Source organism: Numida meleagris, chromosome 7 (assembly GCF_002078875.1).
Source record: "Numida meleagris isolate 19003 breed g44 Domestic line chromosome 7, NumMel1.0, whole genome shotgun sequence".
Taxonomy (NCBI): Eukaryota; Metazoa; Chordata; class Aves; order Galliformes; family Numididae; genus Numida; species Numida meleagris.
The window spans coordinates 11,239,378-11,262,574 of record NC_034415.1 but is presented as its reverse complement, the minus strand read 5'-3'; the positions used below and the strand labels follow the sequence as shown (position 1 = coordinate 11,262,574).

The 23,197-nt window shown below is 36.2% G+C and overlaps 1 protein-coding gene across 14 annotated transcripts in view; it reads right to left on the bottom strand.

Moving 5' to 3' along the window:
• COL11A1 (collagen type XI alpha 1 chain) overlaps positions 1–23,197 on the bottom strand; it is a 257,188-nt gene that overhangs the window by 95,196 nt on the left and 138,795 nt on the right. For all 14 annotated transcript variants that reach the window (XM_021404548.1, XM_021404553.1, XM_021404557.1 and 11 more), the window contains 2 exons: positions 22,620–22,782; positions 11,659–11,787 (listed from right to left, as the gene is read on the bottom strand). In XM_021404548.1, coding sequence (XP_021260223.1) covers positions 11,659–11,787; positions 22,620–22,782 — 292 coding nt within the window. The remainder of the gene's footprint in view (positions 1–11,658; positions 11,788–22,619; positions 22,783–23,197) is intronic.

Sequence of the window (23,197 nt, the reverse complement as noted above, 5' to 3'; positions counted from 1 at the left end):
ACATCTAAACGTTTCTTGAACACCTCCAGGGATGGTAACTCAACCACCTTCCTGGGCAGCCCATTCCAGCGCCTGACTACTCTCTTGGAGCAGTAGTGTTTCCTAATGTCCAACCTGAATCTCCCCAGGCGCAACTTGAGGCCATTCCCTCTAGTCCTATTGCTAGTTACATGGGAGAAGAGGCGGACTCCCACCTCACCACAACCTCCCTTCAGGTAGTTGTAGAGAGTGATAAAGTCACCCCTGAGCCTCTTCTTCTCCAGACTGAACAATCCCAGCTCCCTCAGCTGCTTCTCATAAGGCCTGTGCTCCAGACCCCTCACCAGCTTTGTTGCTTTTCTCTGAACACGCTCCAGGGCCTCGATGTCTTTCTTGTAGTGAGGAGCCCAAAAGTGAACACAATACTCGAGATGCAGCCTCACCTGGGCTAAGTACAGAGGGATGATCACTTCCCCGTGCCTGCTAGCAGCACTGTTTCTGACACAAGCCAGGATGCCAATGGCCTTCTTGGCCACCTGCACACACTGCTGGCTCACATTCAACCAAGTGTCAACCAATACTTCCAGGTCTGTTTCCTCTACACCATCTTCCAGCCACTCTGCCCCAAGCCTGTAGCATTACCTGGGGTTGTTGTGGCCAAAGTACAGGACCTGACACTTGGTCTTGTTGAACTTCATCCCACTGGCCTCTGCCCAGCTATCCAGCCGGTCCGAATTCTTCTGTAGGGCCTTCCTAGCCCCAGGCAGATCGATGCTTCCTGCCAACTTGGTATCATCTGCAAACTTACTGAGCGTGCTCTCAATGCCCTCATCCAGGTCATCAATAAAGATATTGATCAGGACAGGCCCCAGTACCAACCACCAGCGAACACCACTCATGACTGGTTGCCAGCTGGACATGACTCCATTTACCACCACTCTCTGGGCCTGGCCATTCAGACAGTAAATACTGATTGACAATTACCAGTTGGGTAAAGACCCAACAAACAGTGTATCTGTCCAAGTTACCAGCTGCCAGCTTCTCTAGGAGAATGGTGTGTGGGAGCCAGTGCTGAAGGCTTTGCTGAAGTCTAGGTAAACTACATCCCTTTTCATGAGCTTCTGTTACTTCACTACTATCACAATCAACAATTTCCTTTCTTTTTTTCATTATATACATTTCTTGTATTGACAGCCAGCTTTTCTTAAAAAGAAGACACACTGGTTGTTTTTTAAGAAGTAGATGTTTCCTATTTGATTGTCCTGTTGAATATTTCTGTGTCGGCACGCATATAAACTGGGAAGTCATGAGATTTGCTAAATATATAAGAAAGAATGTGATATACTTTTGGTAATTGTCGAAAACTATACTGTGTATCGATATAAGAACTTCAAACTGAATTTAAATAAGAAAACATTACTACTTTAAGTGAAGAATACCCTCTCTGTAAAGTATATTGGCACTTTTAATCTGCCTGTTATATAATGTAAACAGTGTTTTGATTTCCTGAGTGGTATCATTGGCATTACTTAGAGAAATAAGTTGATTCTATTTACATTCTATCAGCAGCATTTTAAACTTAAATCTGTATTATGTATTATGTGATTGTTCCCTCTTCAGTAAATTAAGATTCCATCTTAACAGCAGTAAAGTCAATGAAACATTTTGACTTATGTATGGCATTATCCAAAGGCCTCATGGGCAGTGATGATACATTTTTACAGATGTATAAATGTATAAAAACATGTTTTCTGACTTCTGCAGTTCTGGAAATGCAACTGAATATGACTTGTTTCTAATGAGGTATGCCACTGACATCCAGAAAACAAAACAAGGTGAAAAGTTTCTAGGAGACCATAACCAGCAACATAAAGGAAGTATAGAAGAGAAATAAACACATGAATAAAAAAAAGCCTTTTTGAAATGGGTATGGAATAGCAATGTATGGGAATTGCTAGGTCACAGCTGGAGCCAGTGACCAAGCACCAGGTGAGAAGGCGTGGCTAATCCAGGGAGCAGAGGTACAAGTAATGCACCTGCGTGTCCTGACCCTCATTTAAGGGTTATCAACTGAGGGGAGTAACATCTGTATTTGTAGACTTTGCCCTTCTTAAGATTTTATCAGTCTCTGGAAATGGTAAGTTTCTTCCCCCCCCCCCTCCTCCCTGTATTGCTTCTTAAGCTGAATCCTGACTAATACCTTTACAAGCGTGCTCCTATCCTGGTAGATGGTACTATTGTGCCTTCCATTGTCTTGCACCTTGAAATCAGTGTATTTGTTTGGAAGTGATAAAAATATGTAAATGCATAAAACATGCTTTCCTTATTCTCTGTGAAGATGATTATGCAAGCTAGGTTGATCTACAAGGAAAAAAAATGAAATCTTCAGTGAAATATGATCTCTTAATTTGTTCACTCTGATCTACTAGAAACAACTCTTTACTTTTATGTGCTTCCTTGTGAAACAATGTGAATCAAACTACCACATGATTTTTATTGGTACCACAACAATAGATGCTATCTATGTTAAATATTATCCAATATCTTTATTAGTAACTAGAGGAAGATCTTGTAGAGAATTACTGTTTCATTAGCTAGATTAAAACTTGAATGTGTTATTAGGACTTAATAAAACGAAGTCCCAGGCATATAGATTCTACTGTAGAATTATTCTGAAACTGGAAGTGGTCCCTCCAACATCCATTTTTAACAACTAGGAATTCAAATATAATTTTGTGTTGCTCAGTATTAAAGCTGACTTTCAGATGTCAGTAGTAATGGTTCCCTCACGGTAAGCAAGTGGCTGTGATGAATTGTGCAACTATAGAGCTAATACAATTACAACAGTGGGTTACAAAAAGCTCTTCATAGGCCATACACTAAAGTTGACTTAGAAAAAACAAAAAACAACTGATACTTCTAGCAGATCATAATATAAGTATAGTTTGGAAAGCCAGATATTTATGAATGAGAACTAGAAAATGTTCATACCAAAAAAACCCCATGAGAATATGAAGAGATCTATTGCGTCATGTAAGATAACAAAAAACATATATTTTACTTTGTGGGACCGTGCTTTACTCATTTCTATTAATGAAAATTAAACTTTCATATGGTACATTTTGTATGCAATTATATGCAGATACACAGGCAAAAAGAACAGGAATAAATGATAAATAAGGAATGCCAGTCTCCATGCTGGAATCTGAGTACTGCTAAGGAAGTGAAGGTTTCCATGGACATGCCTTTCTTTTTTTTTTTTTTTTAAAGGCACAGTATTGGAGGGGTATTATGGAGTGATTTGGGAAAGTCTCAAATCTGTTGTGGTTGTACTGCTAATTAAAATACACTTGAAAATGTCGGAGAAAGCATTTGGAATTTCAAAACTAATAAATGTAAATTGAAAAGTACCCTCTGTGACTTCCTGAATTTAGCCAAGACTGCTAAGTTTAGCAAAAAATCAAAGCAGGCAATGAAAGCAAATATGACAAAGGTGAAGTTCGTCACAGAAGACGGTATAGCTTTGTTGCTATATATTAAAGGAAGGCCTTACTGGCCAGCAATGCAGGCAGTGAATCAAGAAATTAGAAGAGGATTTAAAGAGATCTTCAGGTTATAGAAGATTCTGATGATCTTCCTATGGGTACAGGTGTAGCCAAGTGCAAGTATACTTTGATTACTTTAATCCTGCTCAAGTTGAGCTCTATCTATGATAGCTTACCTATACCTTAATACTGCTGCATAAGGGGATGGTTCTAGCTATCTCTGAGAAAACAGATGAGATTGACGAAGTTCTCACAGTAACAGGAAAACATACTTAACTTACAAGCTTTTTCAAACATCTAAAACATTGACTGCATGGCATTTGTAATTTGCTTAGGGCCTCAAACTGGACAATAGCTAGAACATGAGGGATTTCAGCCAACAGGGATCAGGTAACACATTTCAAATGTAATGCAATTTTCTATTGTTTTTCTTTCTTCTGCTGTAAGACCACCAATAGTTACAGAACAGACATTCTTGTAATGAATATTGCATATGACTACTTTCTTACAAATGAAAGGAAGAATAAAGCCTGCTGTTTCTTGATGAGACAAAATCTTTCCACTATGACCTCATGCTTTCTTTACTGGGGTGATTATATTGCACTACCAGATCACCATGCTATTCCAATTAAAGAGGTGAACTGTTTTCTTCATCAGATGAATTTTAGAAGCAGATCAGCAGCATGCAAGGCCCATTTCAACTGTGGAATGACTTAAGTATTCTGAGAGAGCCTCACTTTGAAAACACATTCTTCTGCTATCCATAAAAAACTACTCCAAATTTGTCTCCTGTTCCCCAGATGTAAATTTTGCATTTTAAGCTGACACTTAAGGCTCTATATCGTGTATATATACAAAGAAAGTGTATATATACAAAGAAAATCTTTATTTTTAACAATGGCTAAGGTAGCAAAATGTAGTTCTAAACATGATTGAAATTAAACATGGTTTTCTTACTATATTCTTCAGAAAATTAGTGGTTCTGATCAGTGGAACACCTGAAAGAAAGAACACTAAATAAACATACTCTGAAAGGAAGCCTGAATACTACAGTTTAAATGTATTCAGGAACCATTTACATCTTTACTGTAACTAGCTCATTTCATTGAAGGCAAAAACTTCATTTCTTCAAGTAATCCATTAGTTTGGGATAGATCCAAAATAAACAAAGCAGAGTTCCTGTGGGGAGCAATTTCTTAAGCACAAGTGAGACAGTGTGATTTATTCAGTTGCAGAAGAACCTTCCAAGAGAAAATCTGAAATTCTGATAGCTGGAGCCATTGAAAACTAGACCTGACAACACTCCACAAGATACAATTCCCAACATTAATGAAGACTGACCTCGTCTTTCCCTAATCTAACTTCTCTGAGCTGGCCAAGCATATGTGATTGAAGGGAAACTGAATTTAAATATATTTCTATTTATAGTAGAAGGTGTTGTGAAAACAAGACAGAAGCCAGACTATTCATGAAGTAATTATAAGAAAAGCATAGGCATATAACTTCCTGAGGAAAAGCATTCCCGATATTTTAAAATATAATTTCATCTGCATATTCAATTCTTAATAGCTAATTATGCAATGCTGTGCTTGATTATAAGCATTTTCTACAATCAGATATTCTTTTTCCTCAGGATCAGGTTTTTCAAGGAACTTCTAGACACTACTTCTTTGGTGTAGTGACCTCAGTTGAGGTCATCAATCTGTACTGAAGAAGTTATGGAGGTTCATACCTAGGTATTTGCCACCATGAACAAGAACAGTTAATGCGTACTTCAATTAAAGCATGTCTTCTAAGTGGGAATAAATGATAATAAAGAATAAAACACCCTAGTACTTTCACATTTGAAAATGCCAGACTGCATGTCTGATGAAACTGGGCCAAAACACAGTCCAATCTGCACTGGTGGTTGGTTGTTCTTTTGCAGAAGCAAATACTGCCTAGAGCAATCCCAATTACATTCAGTTTAACAGAGCACTTTTGTGGCTCTTGCCGTTAAACCTATATCTTTGTCATCTTAGGCTTTCTCCAAATGTCACTTTAGCGGTGGAAAAATCATCTAGTTTTTCAGAATAACTATTCTCAGGCTGTGAACGTGCCAGGAAGCTACAGGGGTGTGTAATATAAAAATAAATAAATACTCTTTAGTTGCCTAGGTGCAACTCCACAGAAGTAATTTATTATTTTATGGACAAAAGCCAACCACTTATTTTGTGTTTTGTTGTCAGTGCTGGAGACGCACGTTAATAGGCTCTGCAATTGCATAGTTTGTCTCTTTCCTCTCAGGCAAGTATCAGTTTCTTGTTCTTGTCAGCAGTTATTCTAAGGCTCAGAGATCAAAAGCCAGAACGGACTACTAGATCATCTTGACTAACTCCTTTATACTTTCAGACTTCAATACACATTACTGAGCCAACTAAAATATTAATGATATATATATAATTATATAATTTAATTTCCTGAAACTTATCTTTTAGAAAGGTATCAATATATCCTTGGTTTGAAGATATCTGGACATATACCATTTTGATAACCAATTCTTTCATTGCTAAAAAATTTATTAGATACTCTCCCATCTGAAATTATGTCTTTCTTTCCTCTGTTCCCCCTGATTTGTTTGCAGACAGTATTTTCTTCTTTTAAAGGTTATCTGCATATGATAACTGAGCAACCTGTCAAACTTTTGTCATTATGTGGACAAATACTAAGTTTTCCAATTCAGTTAGTCACTGCAATTCTGTAGATTTTAGCAGTATCCTTTCCATTTTTGCATTATTCATTTAGTGATTAAATAGTGATGCTCCAGTAGAAGTTATAATCAATAGCATAAGCAGAAATAAATAATATTACATCTGTATTCTTATTCCTTTGCTTCTAAACCAAGATGTGCTGCCTTTTTTGCCACGCTTTTGCTTTGACTGTTCTAGTACAAACCACTTCCCTACTTTAATATCTAGAGTCTTTTGAGGGTACCATCCAAAACTGACATTGAAAGCTACAATCCTGTCTAGCTTTTAGCCCAGCATTCCCACTTCCCTCTGTCTATTATAACAGTTTGTGTGAAAACATGAGGCAGACAGATTTTAATCTGTTTGTCAGTTACTTTATCCTCATCATACAATGACACTTTTCATTCAAATACTTTATGTTGACAAACTAGATGCACTATGAAAGTCTAACACTGAATTCTGTTAGGTACTGCATCAAACATGTCGTGGACAGGTCATAATTATATTTTTCTTTTAATACCTTTTTGAATTAATCTTGCAATCAACAGCTCTTTGGTGGACAGCAGATTGGATGTGAGGCAACAGTGTGTGCCCTGGTGGCCAAGAGGGCCAATGGGATCCTGGGTTGCGTTAAAGGGAGCGTGGCCAGAAGGTCAACAGAGGTGATCCTCCCCCTCTACTCTGCCCTGGTCAGGGCTTGCCTGGAGTACTGTATCCAGTTCTGGGCTCCCTGATACAAAAAAGACAGGGATCTCCTTGAAAGAGTCCAGTGGAGGGCCACAGAAATGATAAAGGGTCTGGAGCATCTCCCCTGTGAGGAAAGGCTGAGCACCCTGGGTCTGTTCAGTCTTGAGAAAAGAAGATTGAGACAGGATCTTATTAATGTTCATAAACATCCACAAGTGTGGGTGACAAAGGGATAGGGCCAACCTCTTTTCAGTGGTCTGGGGGGGGACAGGACAAGGGGAAATGGCCATAAACTGGAGCATAAGAAGTTCTGCACCAACATGCGAAGGAACTACTTCACAGTGAAGATGATGGAGCACTGGAACAGGCTGCCCAGAGAGGCTGTGGAGTCTCCTTCTCTGGAGACATTCAAGACCTGCCTGGATGCCTACCTGTGCAGCCTGTTCTAGGGAGCCTGCTTTGCACGGGGGTTGGACCTGATCTCTGGAGGTCCCTTCCAACCCCTACAATTCTGTGATTCTAGAATAATCAGCATTGCTATCTTCTGTAACAGTTTTTTTAGTACTTGCTTCATTTCTTATTACAGGCTCTATCTCAAAAGATAATGAAGTATCCTGCTTTTACAAGTTACTTTTTTATTCTTTAGAATACAACTCTGTTATTCTAGGCAATTCATTCTGTCAGTTAATCGATTTCATCATGGCCATGTTGGTAGCATTGTTAATGTGATTACTTCAGACAATTATTAGGTTAAAAAGATGAACTGACTTTGAATATTCATATAAAGTTATGTTTTAAACTCATGGATACCGCAAGAATATTGTCCTCAATTCAGAAAGCAAGGTGATTCAACAACCACTCAGATCAATAAATGGAAGCAAACAAATGATGGCTCTCCTCTTTTATTTTTTAACAAATAGCTCTTTTTAGTTTTTTTTTTTAAATTCACTTTAAAATGTTACATTACAAATTAAAATATTTCATTTCTTATTTTTCCTTCTTCAGTGCTTCCAGGAACTCTATCTGTTAGGGCAAAAATAGGCCTTAGAAAAATGAATTCAAAAAACACTAACTCCAAGAACACTTTTGCAGTGGCTGTTGAATTTAATAGTAAGGTGTTTGCTGACTTCAGTGGCTGTTGCATTAGGGCTATAGATAATGGGTGTCCAAGTTTTGGCTTGCCTGAGCTGCACTGAGTGAAGTTGAACTGCCTTGGGCAGCATATAAAATACATGATATAGTTAATGTATACAAGTAACAACTTTATTTTTAAAATATTTTTTTATTAAACAATTAAAAAATGAGAGCAAGAAAAACAAAAACTAGGATACTTGATCACTTTTTTTTTTTTTAAACTAATGTATCAATGTCTGCTTTGATGGAAGTGGTTAGAATCTTAATGAGATCTCAAGGTGTTATCAGATTCTCTTATGAAATTTTATTCTTTCTGTATTTAATCCTTGAAAACAGTTGTTCACAAATGTGTTATGCCAAAAAGCAATGACATTAATAACGCGTGATTGTAAAGCAAGGGATATTTTTCTCTAGTGAGACAGGTCTTATAAAAGTCTAGTAAAGATATATGATCAGTTTTTTCCTTTGAGTTGAATGTCTGATTCCAACCCTATATATAAAAATTTGAAAACTTGAATGTGATGTATTTATGCTAACCGAAAATGGCATTGCAAATATACAAAAAAAAAAACTGGTGTTTTTCAGAAAGCTTGAAACCTGATCTCAGATCGCTTACACGTGGTCAGAATAGCAGGAAAAAATAATGAAATACATACTGCAAAATTAGTTTATAATATGTTTTTAATCATTTTATACCGGAGCTTTTTTGAAATGTTGAAAATTACAAAATTGGTCAGCACAGCATGGGTATTCTGGATATTTCTTCTGCAGTGAATGTGTTAACATACTAAATGATTTGATCAAATAACAAGCCCTATTTTAATAATAAGAAAACTCACATATCTGCTCATCTAAAAAAAGCTTGTCTTCACAGACACATACACACATTTAGTAGGTTTAAATATCATTCTTGGTAATCACTGTGCCACTGCATGGCATAAGCACACGCAGTGTGTAATACACATGAGTTTCGATTTGACTGTGTGTGGTGGATGTGAGAGGAGGATTTAACAGTACACTGCCCTCTCTCCACAGCATTCCTTTGTCTGTGCCCAAGCTACACGCAATTACTCATGGAAAAATATTGCTAAAATAACAAAGTTAAAAGTTTATGGTATTGTGGGCCCATGTTACTAGCGGTCCAGGGCTGTGTGTAGCCAGCAGGCTGGATATGCCTGTAATAGATGATAACTTACTCAAAATGCTCAAGGAGAATATTGTCAATTGTTTGATGTTATGGTTCCTTTTCTCTGTTTGGTGCTCAATGAGTATTTTCAATAGATGTGAACTATGTATGTTCATCATATAGAATGCCCAGATACAACTACATATGTGAATGCACATAGGTTTTGTAATAAGGCTTATTTTTCTTTTGATGTTTGAATAAGTGTTCTCCCTCAACTGATGTTAAACAATTCTGATATAGCACAGGAATAATACTTGGCAGCAGGAAACTTAGCTGATCATCCATTATGGGGAGAAGGTAGACCCCGGGCTATTTCATTCATAATCTACATTCTTCAGAAACACTAAAATACAGTCTAATAATTCACCTGTAGTCATTGCTAGTAGTTGAGCCCAACTATTAATTCCTAATTTATCAAAAGAGTATACTCTGAATCTAAAGTCTGATCCCAACTGATTCTGTGGACAGCAAACCTTGTCCATATGCATTACACTTAAGAGCAGGAACAATAATTGCTGTCAACGGTGGCCAAAGCAAACAAGTATTTGTAATCTAAGACATGTTAATTTCTGCTTACAAGTTGATGCGAGTTAAGAGACAATAGCATTTTCCTTTTAGTTAATATGTTGTAAGTACTTAAATACAGTGCTCCCTTGTTGACCAGGGGATTTTAACAACCTTTTCCCACAAAGATCAGTTTGTTAGACTGACTCCATTCAGTCTTATTCCAAAATAGAAAAGCCCTAGCTTATTTAAACCTTTAGGGTCTTCACAAAGGAAATAGGAAAAAAAACCTAAAATTAAATAGTCCCAAGCCATACAGAAGCAAATATCAGGGAAGTTCCACAGAAAAATGTCATATTATTTGAAATTAAATGATGGCACAAAAAAAATTGCTGTCTTTGGCTTTCTTTTCATAAAATATAAACACTCTCCTTTTAGCTTGATCTGATTTGAAACATAGTGCATGTAGATCTACATAACTAAGCACACAGTTCTATGTGGGACTCATTAACAGAATAGACTTAATGTACTGTCATGTAACTGTTATGCCTCTGTGAGCATTGAAATTAACTTCATACATCTTGAATTGAAACTCAGATGCAATGGATGTGGGAGCCTGTATAGGAACTGTTAGGTCATGGCCTGAGCCAGTGATTGAGCACCTGGTGAAGGGGTGTAGCCAGCCCTGGGTGCACGGGTGGAAGCAATTCACCTGTGTGACCCTAATCTCATTTAAGGGCTAGCAGCTGCAAGGGAAGCACCTCTACTCAAAGATCACCCCCTTTGGAGTGTTCAGCGAGCTCTGATCCTTAGAAAGGGGTAAGCGATTCTTTCTTTATTACTGGATTGTGATCTCTGCCTTTCTTGGGTGATCCAAACCTGGTTTAAAGCAGCTATATCCGCAATTGCCTATCCTTACAGAGCCCCTTTAAGCTAAGTTCTGGGACCCATGGATCCGTATACTTAATGACATAATTTTCAGAGTAAGTAATAACAGTAAATAAAGTCATCATGCATTTAGGAAAATTTCTGTCCCAAAATTGGCTCAAAGCGGGTATCTGAGAACAACTGAACAAGTTTTTAATGTTGATCTCTTGAGCAATCAGCAACAACAACCAGTCAGGTCACACACAGTTAGCTGAGTGCATACTAACTGTCCAGAGCCAAGTTCAATTAAGACAAACCATGTTTTGCAAAAGATTTCCACTTCATAGTGGAAGTACGAGAACAACTTTATTACACGTACTTGGAACATGTATGACAATGCATACAGCTTCTGACCCTCAGAGGTCTAATCTGAGAGACTGTCTTGCCATTAGTGAATTGATTAACTTACGGTTGTGAGAACTGTCTACAGAGACAAATGGTTCCTGTGAACAATTTTCACGTTTCTGGGAAAAATGCCAACATTGATTTTATTCCTGTTGATATTTACCTGCTACCAGTGGATCTGGCCAAAATAATTTTGTGGCCACAGCTTATCAGAATATGACATTTCTAGCAGAAGAATTTCATGACTCCAACATACTCAGATCTCCCACATCTTTTAACTGTGACATTTGAAGGTACTCAGCATCACTGAAATCATAAATGTACACAGGAGGACAAAATAGGCATAATTAAGCATACGTTGCTATCTTATTTTAAAGAATTACAGTTTAAAGCTGTTGAGAATGCTGGTTATTGAAATATCAGTGTGATAGCTGCCTTCAAATACTTGACATAAATGATTGCATAGGGGAAAAAAAAAAACTAATGCACTCCTGCAACCTTTCTTCCTTATGTCTAGAACAACGTATGCCATTTAGCTGTAATTAAATGCTCCCTGGGTAACTTGTATTCAGCACAACCACTAATGTGCAATAAATCTTGTTATATGTGACTGATTACTCACCTCATCAACTTGAGGATCTTGAGCCTGAGCAGCATTGGGCACTGGGGAATCACAGTCTGGACTATAATGCTCACAATAGTCATATGCAGCTCTGGGGTCAGCTATAATCAACAACTGCTGGATCTCACCCTGTAGGAAAGCATATGTAGATTAAATAACAAAAATAAATGTTGTCTACAGTTCACCAGAAGTTTTCATGTAGAACAAAACTAGGCATAGAATGTATGTATTAGATATTGTGTACTATCACATATGTAAAAGTAACATATCAACTTAATTTCCACTAGTATTCTGAATGGCATCCTAACTATTATTCACAGGACAAACGGATTAGGTGTAAAAATTCTTGCTGAATACACTGTCTGGCTTGGAAAAAAGAGGGTGGGAAGGTGTAACTCCTGCTCCGTCATTTTCATGCTGTTTGTTTACTACTTCACTGGGAACCAGTCTAAATTCCTAAGATTTAATTCAGGGCACTTCCTACTACCAGCATGCAGCTCAGCACGCAAGTGATCAACAGTATAATTGTGAGAGTTTGCATCATATCTGAACTCTCAAAAAGAAGGAAAACAATAAATAGGTTGTACCAGAGAAACAGTTCTTGGAATAAAAAACAAGACAAACACTGTGTAAATACACAGTATAGAGTATAATGAAACAAATTTTATATATCATTTATTAAAAACAACATTGCACTAAAGAGATACTCTATTCTAGATAATAAAAATGGCTCTGCTGAGTCCCCTACAGTGATCATGTAGGTTTATCACTTTCTACAGAAAGCTGTCTGGGATTCAGTGTATTTCTCAACATAGAAGTACTATGTAAACAGTGTTTGGTAAATTCCTGCCAACAATTCCACTGTAAGTTTTCCTCATTCAGGAGCTTCTCATGCTGTCATTAAAAATAAGGTGGTTGAAAATTGGCACATGTTCTAGGTCAAAACCCATTAACTTCAATTGCCCACTGAATTTCCACAAAAGGAAGGGGGGGATTTCTATCCTTTTATATATTTCTAAAGTTATTTTACTTTGGTTTTACTAGTAAGAGGGTAAAAGAATAACTTTGTTAGCATATCTCATCATGCGGAGTTCTTTCATGCAGAGAAGTTATCACAACTCGAGGAAATGTAGAAGTAGGAAAATTCACAATCACCTCAGCATTTCCAAAATTGCTTTAAATGTTTCGGAATAGCAGCCTTTAACAAATTATAAAAATTGGAGGATAGTTTCAAATAGTAAAGAATAGCTTTGAATCCTCCTTTTCAAAAAGAGAAATTATAGAAACTAGCAAACAAACCACTAACTGAAATAATCATAATCCTCTCTCCTCTTTTCCTAGTTCTATAATAATTTACAAATGTATTTAACATGAAATATGAAATACTTAATTGCTTAGCATATACTGGCTATACATTGCAAATCTGATTGTTACAATATTCTCAACTTCTTTTACTTTACAGACTTATTTGTATCTCAGATGAATTTAGAGCTAGAATGTATTTCTTTCTTAAGCTTCTAGAAATGCTACAATGCAATAGTCTGTCCCCATCGGTGGTTTTGAACTTTCACTTCTATTTTTTCTCTGTTAACTGATGTTCCTTATTTGGACACTGTCCTACATACCCTGCTGTACTTTCAGAGAAGTTACCCAGTTGGTTCTATACACAACTCCTTCAGGAGTACAACTGGGTGATTTGAACAGTTTGGTACAGTCAGTGTCAGTCTTGGCTATGAATTACCTTTCTGTACCACAGAGTGTTTCCAAAGTGCTCCACCATTTCTCTTTGAGTAGCCAAATTAAAACTAACCATAAGTTAGAAAAAATTAGCAACGGAAAGATAAAAGAGGTAAATCCTCAAACAAGAATTAAAGGAAGTTGCAAAGAGCTCCTGTCCTCTGAGTTTGGATCAGTCTTGCTGTGTGCTCATGCATGGTTTTCTCAGTTGTCCATACAGATCAGTAAAGAGTACACAGTGTGCCAGCCAATGTAAGTAATGTAAGAACTGCTCTTGAAACTGCTGTCTTTTCAGTACAATGAGCTGAGAGAACCCAACTGGGGGAAGATGACTAGCATTCTGTTGGAAGCTTGCTTTGTACTGATCTTGAATGCCATGGAATTTTGGCACTTGTTCTTGTTGGATATTGTGTTTGCAAGAAGCACTCAGCATGCTGTTACCACTTGGCTTAGATGTCCCTAATTGCTTAAAGCTGTTCCCAATCCATTGACTGTACTTCCCAGCACTGCCTGTCTACTTGTCATGGGTTCATGTAGAGGGAGGCTCTGAGAAGTCTTGCACAGTATATGCAAAATGCTACTGGCCATTCTTGTGTGCTTAAAGAGAAACTGATTTATTTTCCATTTAGCATCTCAAAAGTTAATTTTCCTCATTTTCCTTCAACATTTCATACAAAAATACTGTTTTTTTTTTCTTACAGCATTCTTTTGCTTTCATTTTCTTGTCTTTGCTAATTAAATAGCTTCTTTCAGTATTTATGTGATGTATTGACAATACTTTTTCACTAGTCAGCAAAGACCTTCCATTTCAGATTGAGTGAAACACCTCAGCACACAAAATTCCACAAATTATTGCAGATTTCACTATTGTGACTTAGTCATGATGTAGTCACAGCAACTTTTTTGGACAAATCTACACACTTCCTTTCTGAGAATTTTTCATAGAATTATTTCAGTCTTCAAAAGTGTGTTCTTTGATTTAACCTTTTGAAATTTTGACTCAGAGATGGAATTTTACAGTTGCTTGTGAATAAACTGCAAATACTTGATCTGGCTATACTCTAAGACCTGGACTCAGGAGTTTTGGGTACTTAATGATCTACCTACGCAAGTCCAAGAACTTTAAATGAAAATATGTATAAATGGAAATATGGGTTAATAACAATTCTGATAGTTAACCTGTAACTCAACACCGAGGTACCTAAACATATATGCATATAGGCATAATGTTATTCCTATATAGAACTTGCAGGATGAAAGGAAATCTCACGTGAATTATGAGAGTAAGAGAGGGAAAACATAAATGGGGAAAGACATTAGAGAATAGAGCAAGTTGTACCTGAGCATCCTAAAAGCAACTAACAGTACTCTGAAATGTGTATAAAGGGAAAAAAAAAAAACCACTCACAAAAGGTACCTGTCTCTATAGATTAGTTCTATTTCCTTTCCTACAAAACTGACATGACAACCTTTGTTGGGTAAGACTGCTCAAGCAGTTTCACGTGCTCCCTCATCATGGGCCTTCCCAGAAGAGGAAAGCTCCCCAGCTTCTAACATGTGTCATGTAATGACACGTAAGCTGAAAGCATATGTACACTGGAAAAAAAAAATCCATTGCAGTGAGCTAGGTTGAGTAAATCAAAGTTCTATCAGCAGAAACAAACTACTATGATCTATTTAAAAAAAAAAATTAACACTGAGATGTGAAATAAACAACATAGTGAGACAAGACTTTCAAATTCCTTTGTGTTTTTCACAAATCCAAGCAAAATATAATAAGCTTTGAAATAAGCAAAGGAAGCTAATTTCCAAATGCAATGAAGTTACTGATTCTTTTGTGAGTAACTTGCATGAGCATAAGATAAATAGCCTGCACTTACTGTGCTCAATGGGAACTGAGGTACTATCTGGACTTCCACCCTATTTTGATGTCAGTGATATGTGGATGGCAGTAGAAGGCAGAGGTAGACAACTTGTGGGTATCAGAAAATTACACACAGCAACTTTTCCATGTTACTACTTGCAACAATGTGCGTAATTTAATTTGTCCAGAAAAGTGCTGACAGCCTATTCAGCTCTCAATATGTGCTGCCTTATAACATTTATAATATTTTCTTATCCTAGAAAATAATGTATTTTATGCACTGTTTATTGGATATTACTTGCATAACGGACATGAAAAAGCTGAGATCTCTGCTGTAATTGCCCACAGGCAAAGGGGAACATTTAGCAATGTATTTAAGCATACCTAATAGTAAGCAAACAAGCACCTCTTGTAACTAAAATCAGTCAGTTTGAAGACAAAATTTTGTCTGGGTCATAAATACTTTATTCAAGTAGATGCTTCAGTAAAAACAGCACGACTCTGTGTAATTGAGTAGTCCTTCATCATATGGAAAAGAAATAGTTAACGTCTATGAATGTCTCAGCTCCTCTGCTTTGGGAATGTGCACATAATTAAAATCACAGGCTTTTGAATCAGTGTCATGGTTATATGAAATAAGCTGCCTGAGAATCATAAAATAACTTGTCCATCAGTTATGACTAGCATGCAAATGTGATACAGAAAGATTACTTCTGCGGCATTACCCTAAAGGGGAATGTATCAAACAAGCTACTCTGCAAAATCCTCCAAGACTGTTAAAGGGAGTTAATTAGATGTGAGGAAATGTTTGCTTTTTTTTAGAGTATCTTTGTAGCATGCCAAAGCAATTGTGAAGAACAAGACTACAGACCTACAAGGATGGGAGAATACACTCAAATTAGTTGAATGTCTGCCTGTTGAAACAGTGGGACATTTTATTCAGATTCATTTTCCTATGACAAGGAATAGCTTAGCTTAGAATAAGAAGTGTGGTTAATTCATTTGCTGAAAATTCCTCTGTGAATCTCAGGCACTCTACACTGACATCACAGAATAAGGTTTGTGTATATGCATTTCCAGATGTGGCTGAAAAAGCACACCTCACTGAGTAGTAATATAATCCATAGTCTCTTCACAGTTCAAAACAAAAAATACCAAGTTGCCTAATGAAAAACGAAATGGAGACACAGTTTTTAGGAAAGTAATAGACTGCTAAGTTCTCTTCCCAGTTTGAAGGACTAAATTTCTCTTGATGTAATTTTTGCTTTAGTTAGCCTCGTGATAGAATCTGATATAGAGATTACTAACTTGTCAGAACTTCTGTTAGATTCCACAGAAATATCAGAAAAAAGAAAACATCCAATTAGTTATGGTGTCTGATTTTTCTCAATGATATAAACCGAGGGCCTCAGATGTAAGGAATGAATCATTGTATCATTATAAGCACTAAGTGTTTATGGCTCCTTATTATCTTAATTATCTCAGAATCTTATCAAAAATCTTAAATATTATCTGTCTTATTGAAACATTGCGGCAAATTCTCTTTCACTTTAAGTGATCATACTTGTGCTTTGTAAACGTGGCACATTACAGAAGTACAACCATAAGGTAATCCGTTTGCCAACTATCTTTGGTTAAAAAAAAATCTCCAATCCTACCAGCATTGTAAAAATTCATACTTTTGTCTTTTTAACAAGGCTGTAAAGACAATCACACTATATGAAGAAAGAAAAGCTAAAACTAGTGGTTTTTTCTCCCCCAGTATTTAAATTTTTGGAATCTGGCTCCTTAGTTCTAAAAGAACCTCAGACAGTTCAGTTGTACGGAAAGATGTCTGTCATATCTCTTTCACAAGAAGCTTAAAATAACTCTGCAAATTGAAAGTGAACTTTTTCCAAGGAATATCAGGTATATACCTCTTAGGAATCTCTACAGGGCATATGATTGAAAACTTTTTTTTAAAATACTTTCTAAAAGCTAGTCCACTTTGTGGTTGTACAGGTAGCATTCTACGTAACAATGTGACTGGATCAGAGCTGAGAACTCAAGCTGCAGTTTCTTACTATAAAATAATGGACTTTCTAGGATTTATTTCATTATGAGAAATATGAAGGAATTACTTCAATGTCTCATTTAGATATTAAAATCTCAGAAAGAGTTCTCACTTATTAGCAAAGCAATATACTTCAGAGTAATTTTTTTTCTGGGGAAAAATATGCTTATATAATTAATTTTAAATATGACTGTGTACATGGAGATTAGTGCATAACAAAACCAATGATAGGCTCAGGAGAACAACATCAATATTTTTCATTTTCATATGATGGCTAAAACCTAGGAATTCCAGGGTGGACTATTCAGTAAGTGAATAGAAACCCTAACCTGTGTGTATATGCCAACTTTCTTTAATTATTTAAGTGACAGTTCAACTATAGACTAAAAAGAACAAAAGTCTAGACAGCCTGAATATTATTACTACTGAAGTTAGAAAAACCTGCTGCAGAATTCATTTAATCTTCCTGCAAAGATTTGAAAGATTGAAGAATTCCAGGGGCCCTTCGTATAACATTCCATAACTCAGTCCTATTTCACGATATAGCTAGAGAAAGACATTTAGAGCCTGCCAGCCTGCAGCACTGTAAAAGCAATACATTCAGAAAGAAGAATTCTGTACAGGTCAAAGTTTCCATAGAAATCAATGTCTTCTTGATTCTTAGAAAGCCTGTGGTTACAGTAGTATATATTCAGCTTAGTTAAGAAAAGGGCTGATATGTTCAATCATAATTTTTAACCTTCGAAACATGGATGTTCACAGATCAAAGTCTACTGCAACTCTTGGCTGAGAGATTATAACTTATTGCTATGCCTGTAATGTATAGCATGTGTACACAACACACACATACATATGCAATATGTGACCATTGCTTAATGCTATACAGAAATACTCTCTCAATGGAAAAAAATAAAAATGTGTCTAAAGATCTGAGAAGGACATCCTATCTTCTGGATGAAAGATCTGCAAATCTTTTAAGTTGTCACTTGTTTTCAAAACCTTATTTACAGCTGTTCACTTTTTGAACCTGACTCTTTAATGTTAAAGGTAATTACAGTTTAGTTAAATGACAATTTCTTTGCTTCTTGGAAATGTCTTGGAAATGAACTTGGACTCCCTCAACTCTGCTTTCAAAAATAAGGAAAGCAAAATTACTTTACCTCCTCACGTATAAGACTGGAAAAACTATTAAAAAATCATCAAATCACCATTCTCTCAGGAAAAAAAAGGAAGAGAGCAAAAACAAATAAGCTAAATAACAAGTTTTGGCCAGGGGGGAAAGCTGTCTTTTATTATTAGATGCCTCTGAAATGGAAAAACCTGTTGCTCTGTTTTTTTGTTACTGCTTTTCTTTTTGTCCCAACATTGAAAGTTGGCCAGTTCTCTGGTGTTGATAGCTAGAAGGCTGCTTCTAAATAATTTTGCCTGGAAGTGATTGCATTTTTTGATCCATTTATGTTGAAAATTACTTTTCTGTCTGACTGACATTAAGCATTTAGTCAGTCACTTGCGATTATTAAGAGTGATGCAACATGAGAATCACTGGCTATGCCTACACTAGCTGGAAGTGCAGCCCAGCAGGCTACTGTAAAACACAGGAGACTGATGACTCATTGTTTATACCACATGCCTTTGGGGAAGTTTTACTCTGGGCTAGCTTCTCCATTCTACTTGAGCTGTACAGCAAGTTTGGTCAGCTAGTTAAAACTCTACTCGTTCTGCTACTCTTATCTTCTCCACAGAACATGTACACTGATTAATGGTATTTCAGCTCTTGTGTACTTGCCATTCTTAGAAACATACAAAGGATGGTTATTCATCTGAATAGGCATGTAAGTGAAATCACTTTGTTGTCAAGATATTATCACTGTGCCTTCAAATGCTCACTCAGTTTGTGAAAGGACTTTTATGTTGTACAGACATATATGAACATGTGTTTTTCTATGAAATCAGATGAATGCTTAGCATCAAAATCAACACCCTTTATTAATAAGGATTACCATAAGGATTTAGTCTTGTAGACTGTGTGTAGTTAAAACCCTCATTACTTTTACATCAGTTTCATATACATCAGGTTTTATCTTGTTATACTCATTTACAGTACGGTACCTAAATAATCATTGTATCAGTCTGACGCCTGGGAAGTTTTGAAGGAAAAAGTCCCTTTTAGGGAAACATCTGCATAATGACTGAGTTAGTTAGTAACTTATTATAAAACACTTGTTGTATTGTTAGCACCGACAGTGCTAAATGAGGAGTGACAAATCCTTTAAACTGGCAAAGAATAAAAAGATCCCTGCTTTTTATCAACTATTTAAGCCCTAAACATACTTCAATAGACATTGTTAAAAATTATTAAATTATTTTACTAGGTGCCATGTACCAACATCTGATCAATTTCTTCCAGCTTCCCCTGGAAGAAGTAATTACTTTTCCCAAAAATACAATCAGATTACCAAATACAATCAAGTTCAGGATAATATTAAGTAATATTACCTTCTGACTCATGCACATATTCAAGGATTCAAACCAATTTAGATATACTCTCTAAGGAGACAGGAACATACGATGTATGTAATTGGTTACAGTACTGATTCTGACAGCACTAAAGTACTTAGAAAGGGGGGTGAATTCCCTTAATGATGTAACTGCTTTTTCCTGCAGTTGTACAATGCTGTATGAAGGGGTTCAGGAACAGAAGAAAAACCCTTCCTTGCATCTTAAACTAGTAGGTCACTGAAGTCTAAGATTCCATTATATTTATTTACAGGTCCATTATTTTAACATTTTGAATTTCCATTCAGTTTTAAGAGACTGAAGTGTATTCCACAGTTCCTGTGATCAAAAACTTGGTGTGCTATGACCAAAAAAAAAAAAAAATCATTATTACCCAAGATAAAACAGCCCTTCTGCTTTTTTGTAAACCTGATGTTCTGCGCTGTGAATTCCAACAGGTGACTGTATACTCAAGTATTTCTTCTTATGTAGTTGCTGCACTTAAGCTAATACAGGCATCAAATGCCATATGGAACGTCTGTCCCATACAGTTTTAAGTCTTAAACACTTAAATCTAATGTCAGTGCTGAATAAACTAATTTCTATAATTTCCTGCATGTAGGATAAGACACAGCTTTTTTTCATGTTTATTCAGTGTCTGATCTGGCCTTGAGATACAGCGGAGTTCACAACACAGAAATACTACCAAGCAGGTCCACAGAAACGCTAGATCTGTTTAAGGAGTAGAAAAACACGATGAACTCAGAAAGAACTGGGTTATATTCTGCTTTGCCAACAGTTGAAGAACATGTGTCAGTAAAACTGTATATGACATAGTATTTTGTTTTAATGTTGAGGGACGTTTTTAGTGCATACTTTCAATGCATACTTTTCTAGCTAAAGATTCAACTAATTGAAGATATGTATAAATATACTCATGCTGTCTCTGCAGTAAAATATCCCAAAAGAAATAACTGTAAACTGCTATTTTAAGTAAGAGACTTCAGACTAAATCTTAACCTCCAGCAACTACAAGAACAACCTTACAAGAATATAACTGGTTTATCTGAGAAAATGCGTACAATCAAGTACGTAAGGAAACCTAACAAGGAGTATAGAACTCTACAGTGATGTTGCAAATGGTAGGCATGTTGCTGTTCTCAGTGCTGAATATTGAGATTCAGCCGGTATGCTAGCATTACAGACAGCTGCACTATTTATGGTGTGAGTCCAAAGCCTGTTTATTTCTCAGTGGGTTTTAGATGGAACGGATGGACTGACTTTTCACGACAAGTATAGGAGATAGTTTGCAAAAATTTTTGAGGATCGCTAGCTTCCTTTATTATCTTGAACGCATGTAATCTCAGACAAAAACTCTTGGAGAAAAGTATTTTTATTTAAGTCACTGTCACAGATTATTGCAAATTGACTAGACAGAAGCTTAAATTCAAGAACAATGTAAGAGTTTGGAGATTTCTTCAACTAATCTGCTAATTCTGATTTTTAAATACTGATTTCAATTTGTTAATCATGTCTACATCCAACGTTACTTTCTCCTAACAAGCCAGGGCCTGCTGCTTTAGTTTCTTCTGTATATTGCACATATTTTGATAATTTATAGCCAAACATGTATGTTGTGACATGTGGTTTCTGATCTAAGAAGGAAATACAAATGAAAATTGCAAGTAATTCTCCCAACAGGAGATGAAAAGTGCTTGTTCTACACCAGACAAGCCAGCTGTGGAATTCATTTTAAATGGAAAGTGATGTGCAAACTTTGCTAGTGACTAGGTAAATTAGGCTGTGAATACAAAATGGTTGACCCATTATGTCATCCCAGAAATTCTCCTAATCAGAGTACTCATGTTTTGTCATATACAGGATGTTTGAAGGAAACGATGTCAGAATTTTACGCTTAAAATTCACATTTTCTTTTCCAACACATATGCAGCTTCTTAAGCATACACATTGCCTATAGCTAGGACTTCATCTCTCAGTATATATGGAGCACAAATGTTCAGTATATGAACTAAGTTAACTACTGATTTGCATTTTCTTATTGTTCAGTTTTAACTTATACTTGCCAGTTTTCACAGTTGCATAAGAGTATTATGAAAGAAACTCTATAGTGCAGATTTAGAGAAGCTTCATTATTAGCCTGCAAAAATAATCGTCGACATAAGAATTCTACCTAAAAAGGCCTCATGATTGGCAGCCACTTACTTCCTTAGAGGCATTTTACCCTTCCTATATGTATTTCTTGGCCAGTAAATGATGGAAACATATATGTCCTTATTGCCAAAGTATGTTCCAGTTACTGGAAAGATTAATAAGTGGGATAAACAATGTAAGAGATCCACATTGCATAGAAAACTTTCCAGGTCCTTCCACCCATCTCTCAAATGCTGTTAACCTGCACAAATATCAGTAACTACTTAAGTGAGATGGAACTGAAATAATATCATCTAATTGTATCATAATACTCAGCTTTGCCAAAAAATTCTTGTAAATATCTCAGGTATCTCATATTAGGCAGGAAGACAATAAAAGCAAGCCCTTTCCAGATACCGTATAAGCTAAAGAACAGAGAAATGCATTGTAACTTCCAACAATAGAGACACTTCTCTGTTTTACTTCTTTTTCATATCAACTTATCCTAACAGGCTCTATAAATCAGTTTCAACGTTTTATCAACTTTTCCCGTTAAAAAAAATTATTTTAATCTGAATTAAATCCTTTTCTCAAAACTAAATAATCTAGTTTTAAGAAAATTGAGTTATGAAACAAATGGAATTGAATATTGACTTTTACCTCAAATACTTCTTCATCCAGAATCCTGGTTCCAAAGACAGTGATGCCATTAGTGTCCACAATTGGTTTGTCACTTCTCTCCAGTGGTTTTGTTGTTTTTTTGTTGCAGTCAACAATCATTGTAACACTTTTCTTCTCCACGCTAATGGCTACTCGATGCCACCTATTAAAACATAATTCTATTATAACTCCTGTTTTTGAGAGTATGTCAATTTATGTAAATCAAAGCATTTTACTGCAGTTAGAGCACTGATAAAAAGTTGCAGATAAAATTTTAAATTTCTCTATTTCCTTCATACATGCACAAACGTATTGTGTCTATCCACTACATAACTTAGGTTCCTTTGTACAAAGGAATCTGATTCAGAGCCCGTTGTCACAATCCTGTATTAGGTGAAATTCTCTGAAGCTTTACCCAAAGCATATTAGGGAACTCAAATTAGAAGTGTGTGCACTGTTTACGTTTTATTAGAATAGACTAATTTGGTTTTCCAAATGACTTAAGAAATTACTCATGCAAAAGGCTCACCCAGAGCAGATCTTAGCTGCTACGTTTTACTATCCGTTCTTGATGACTG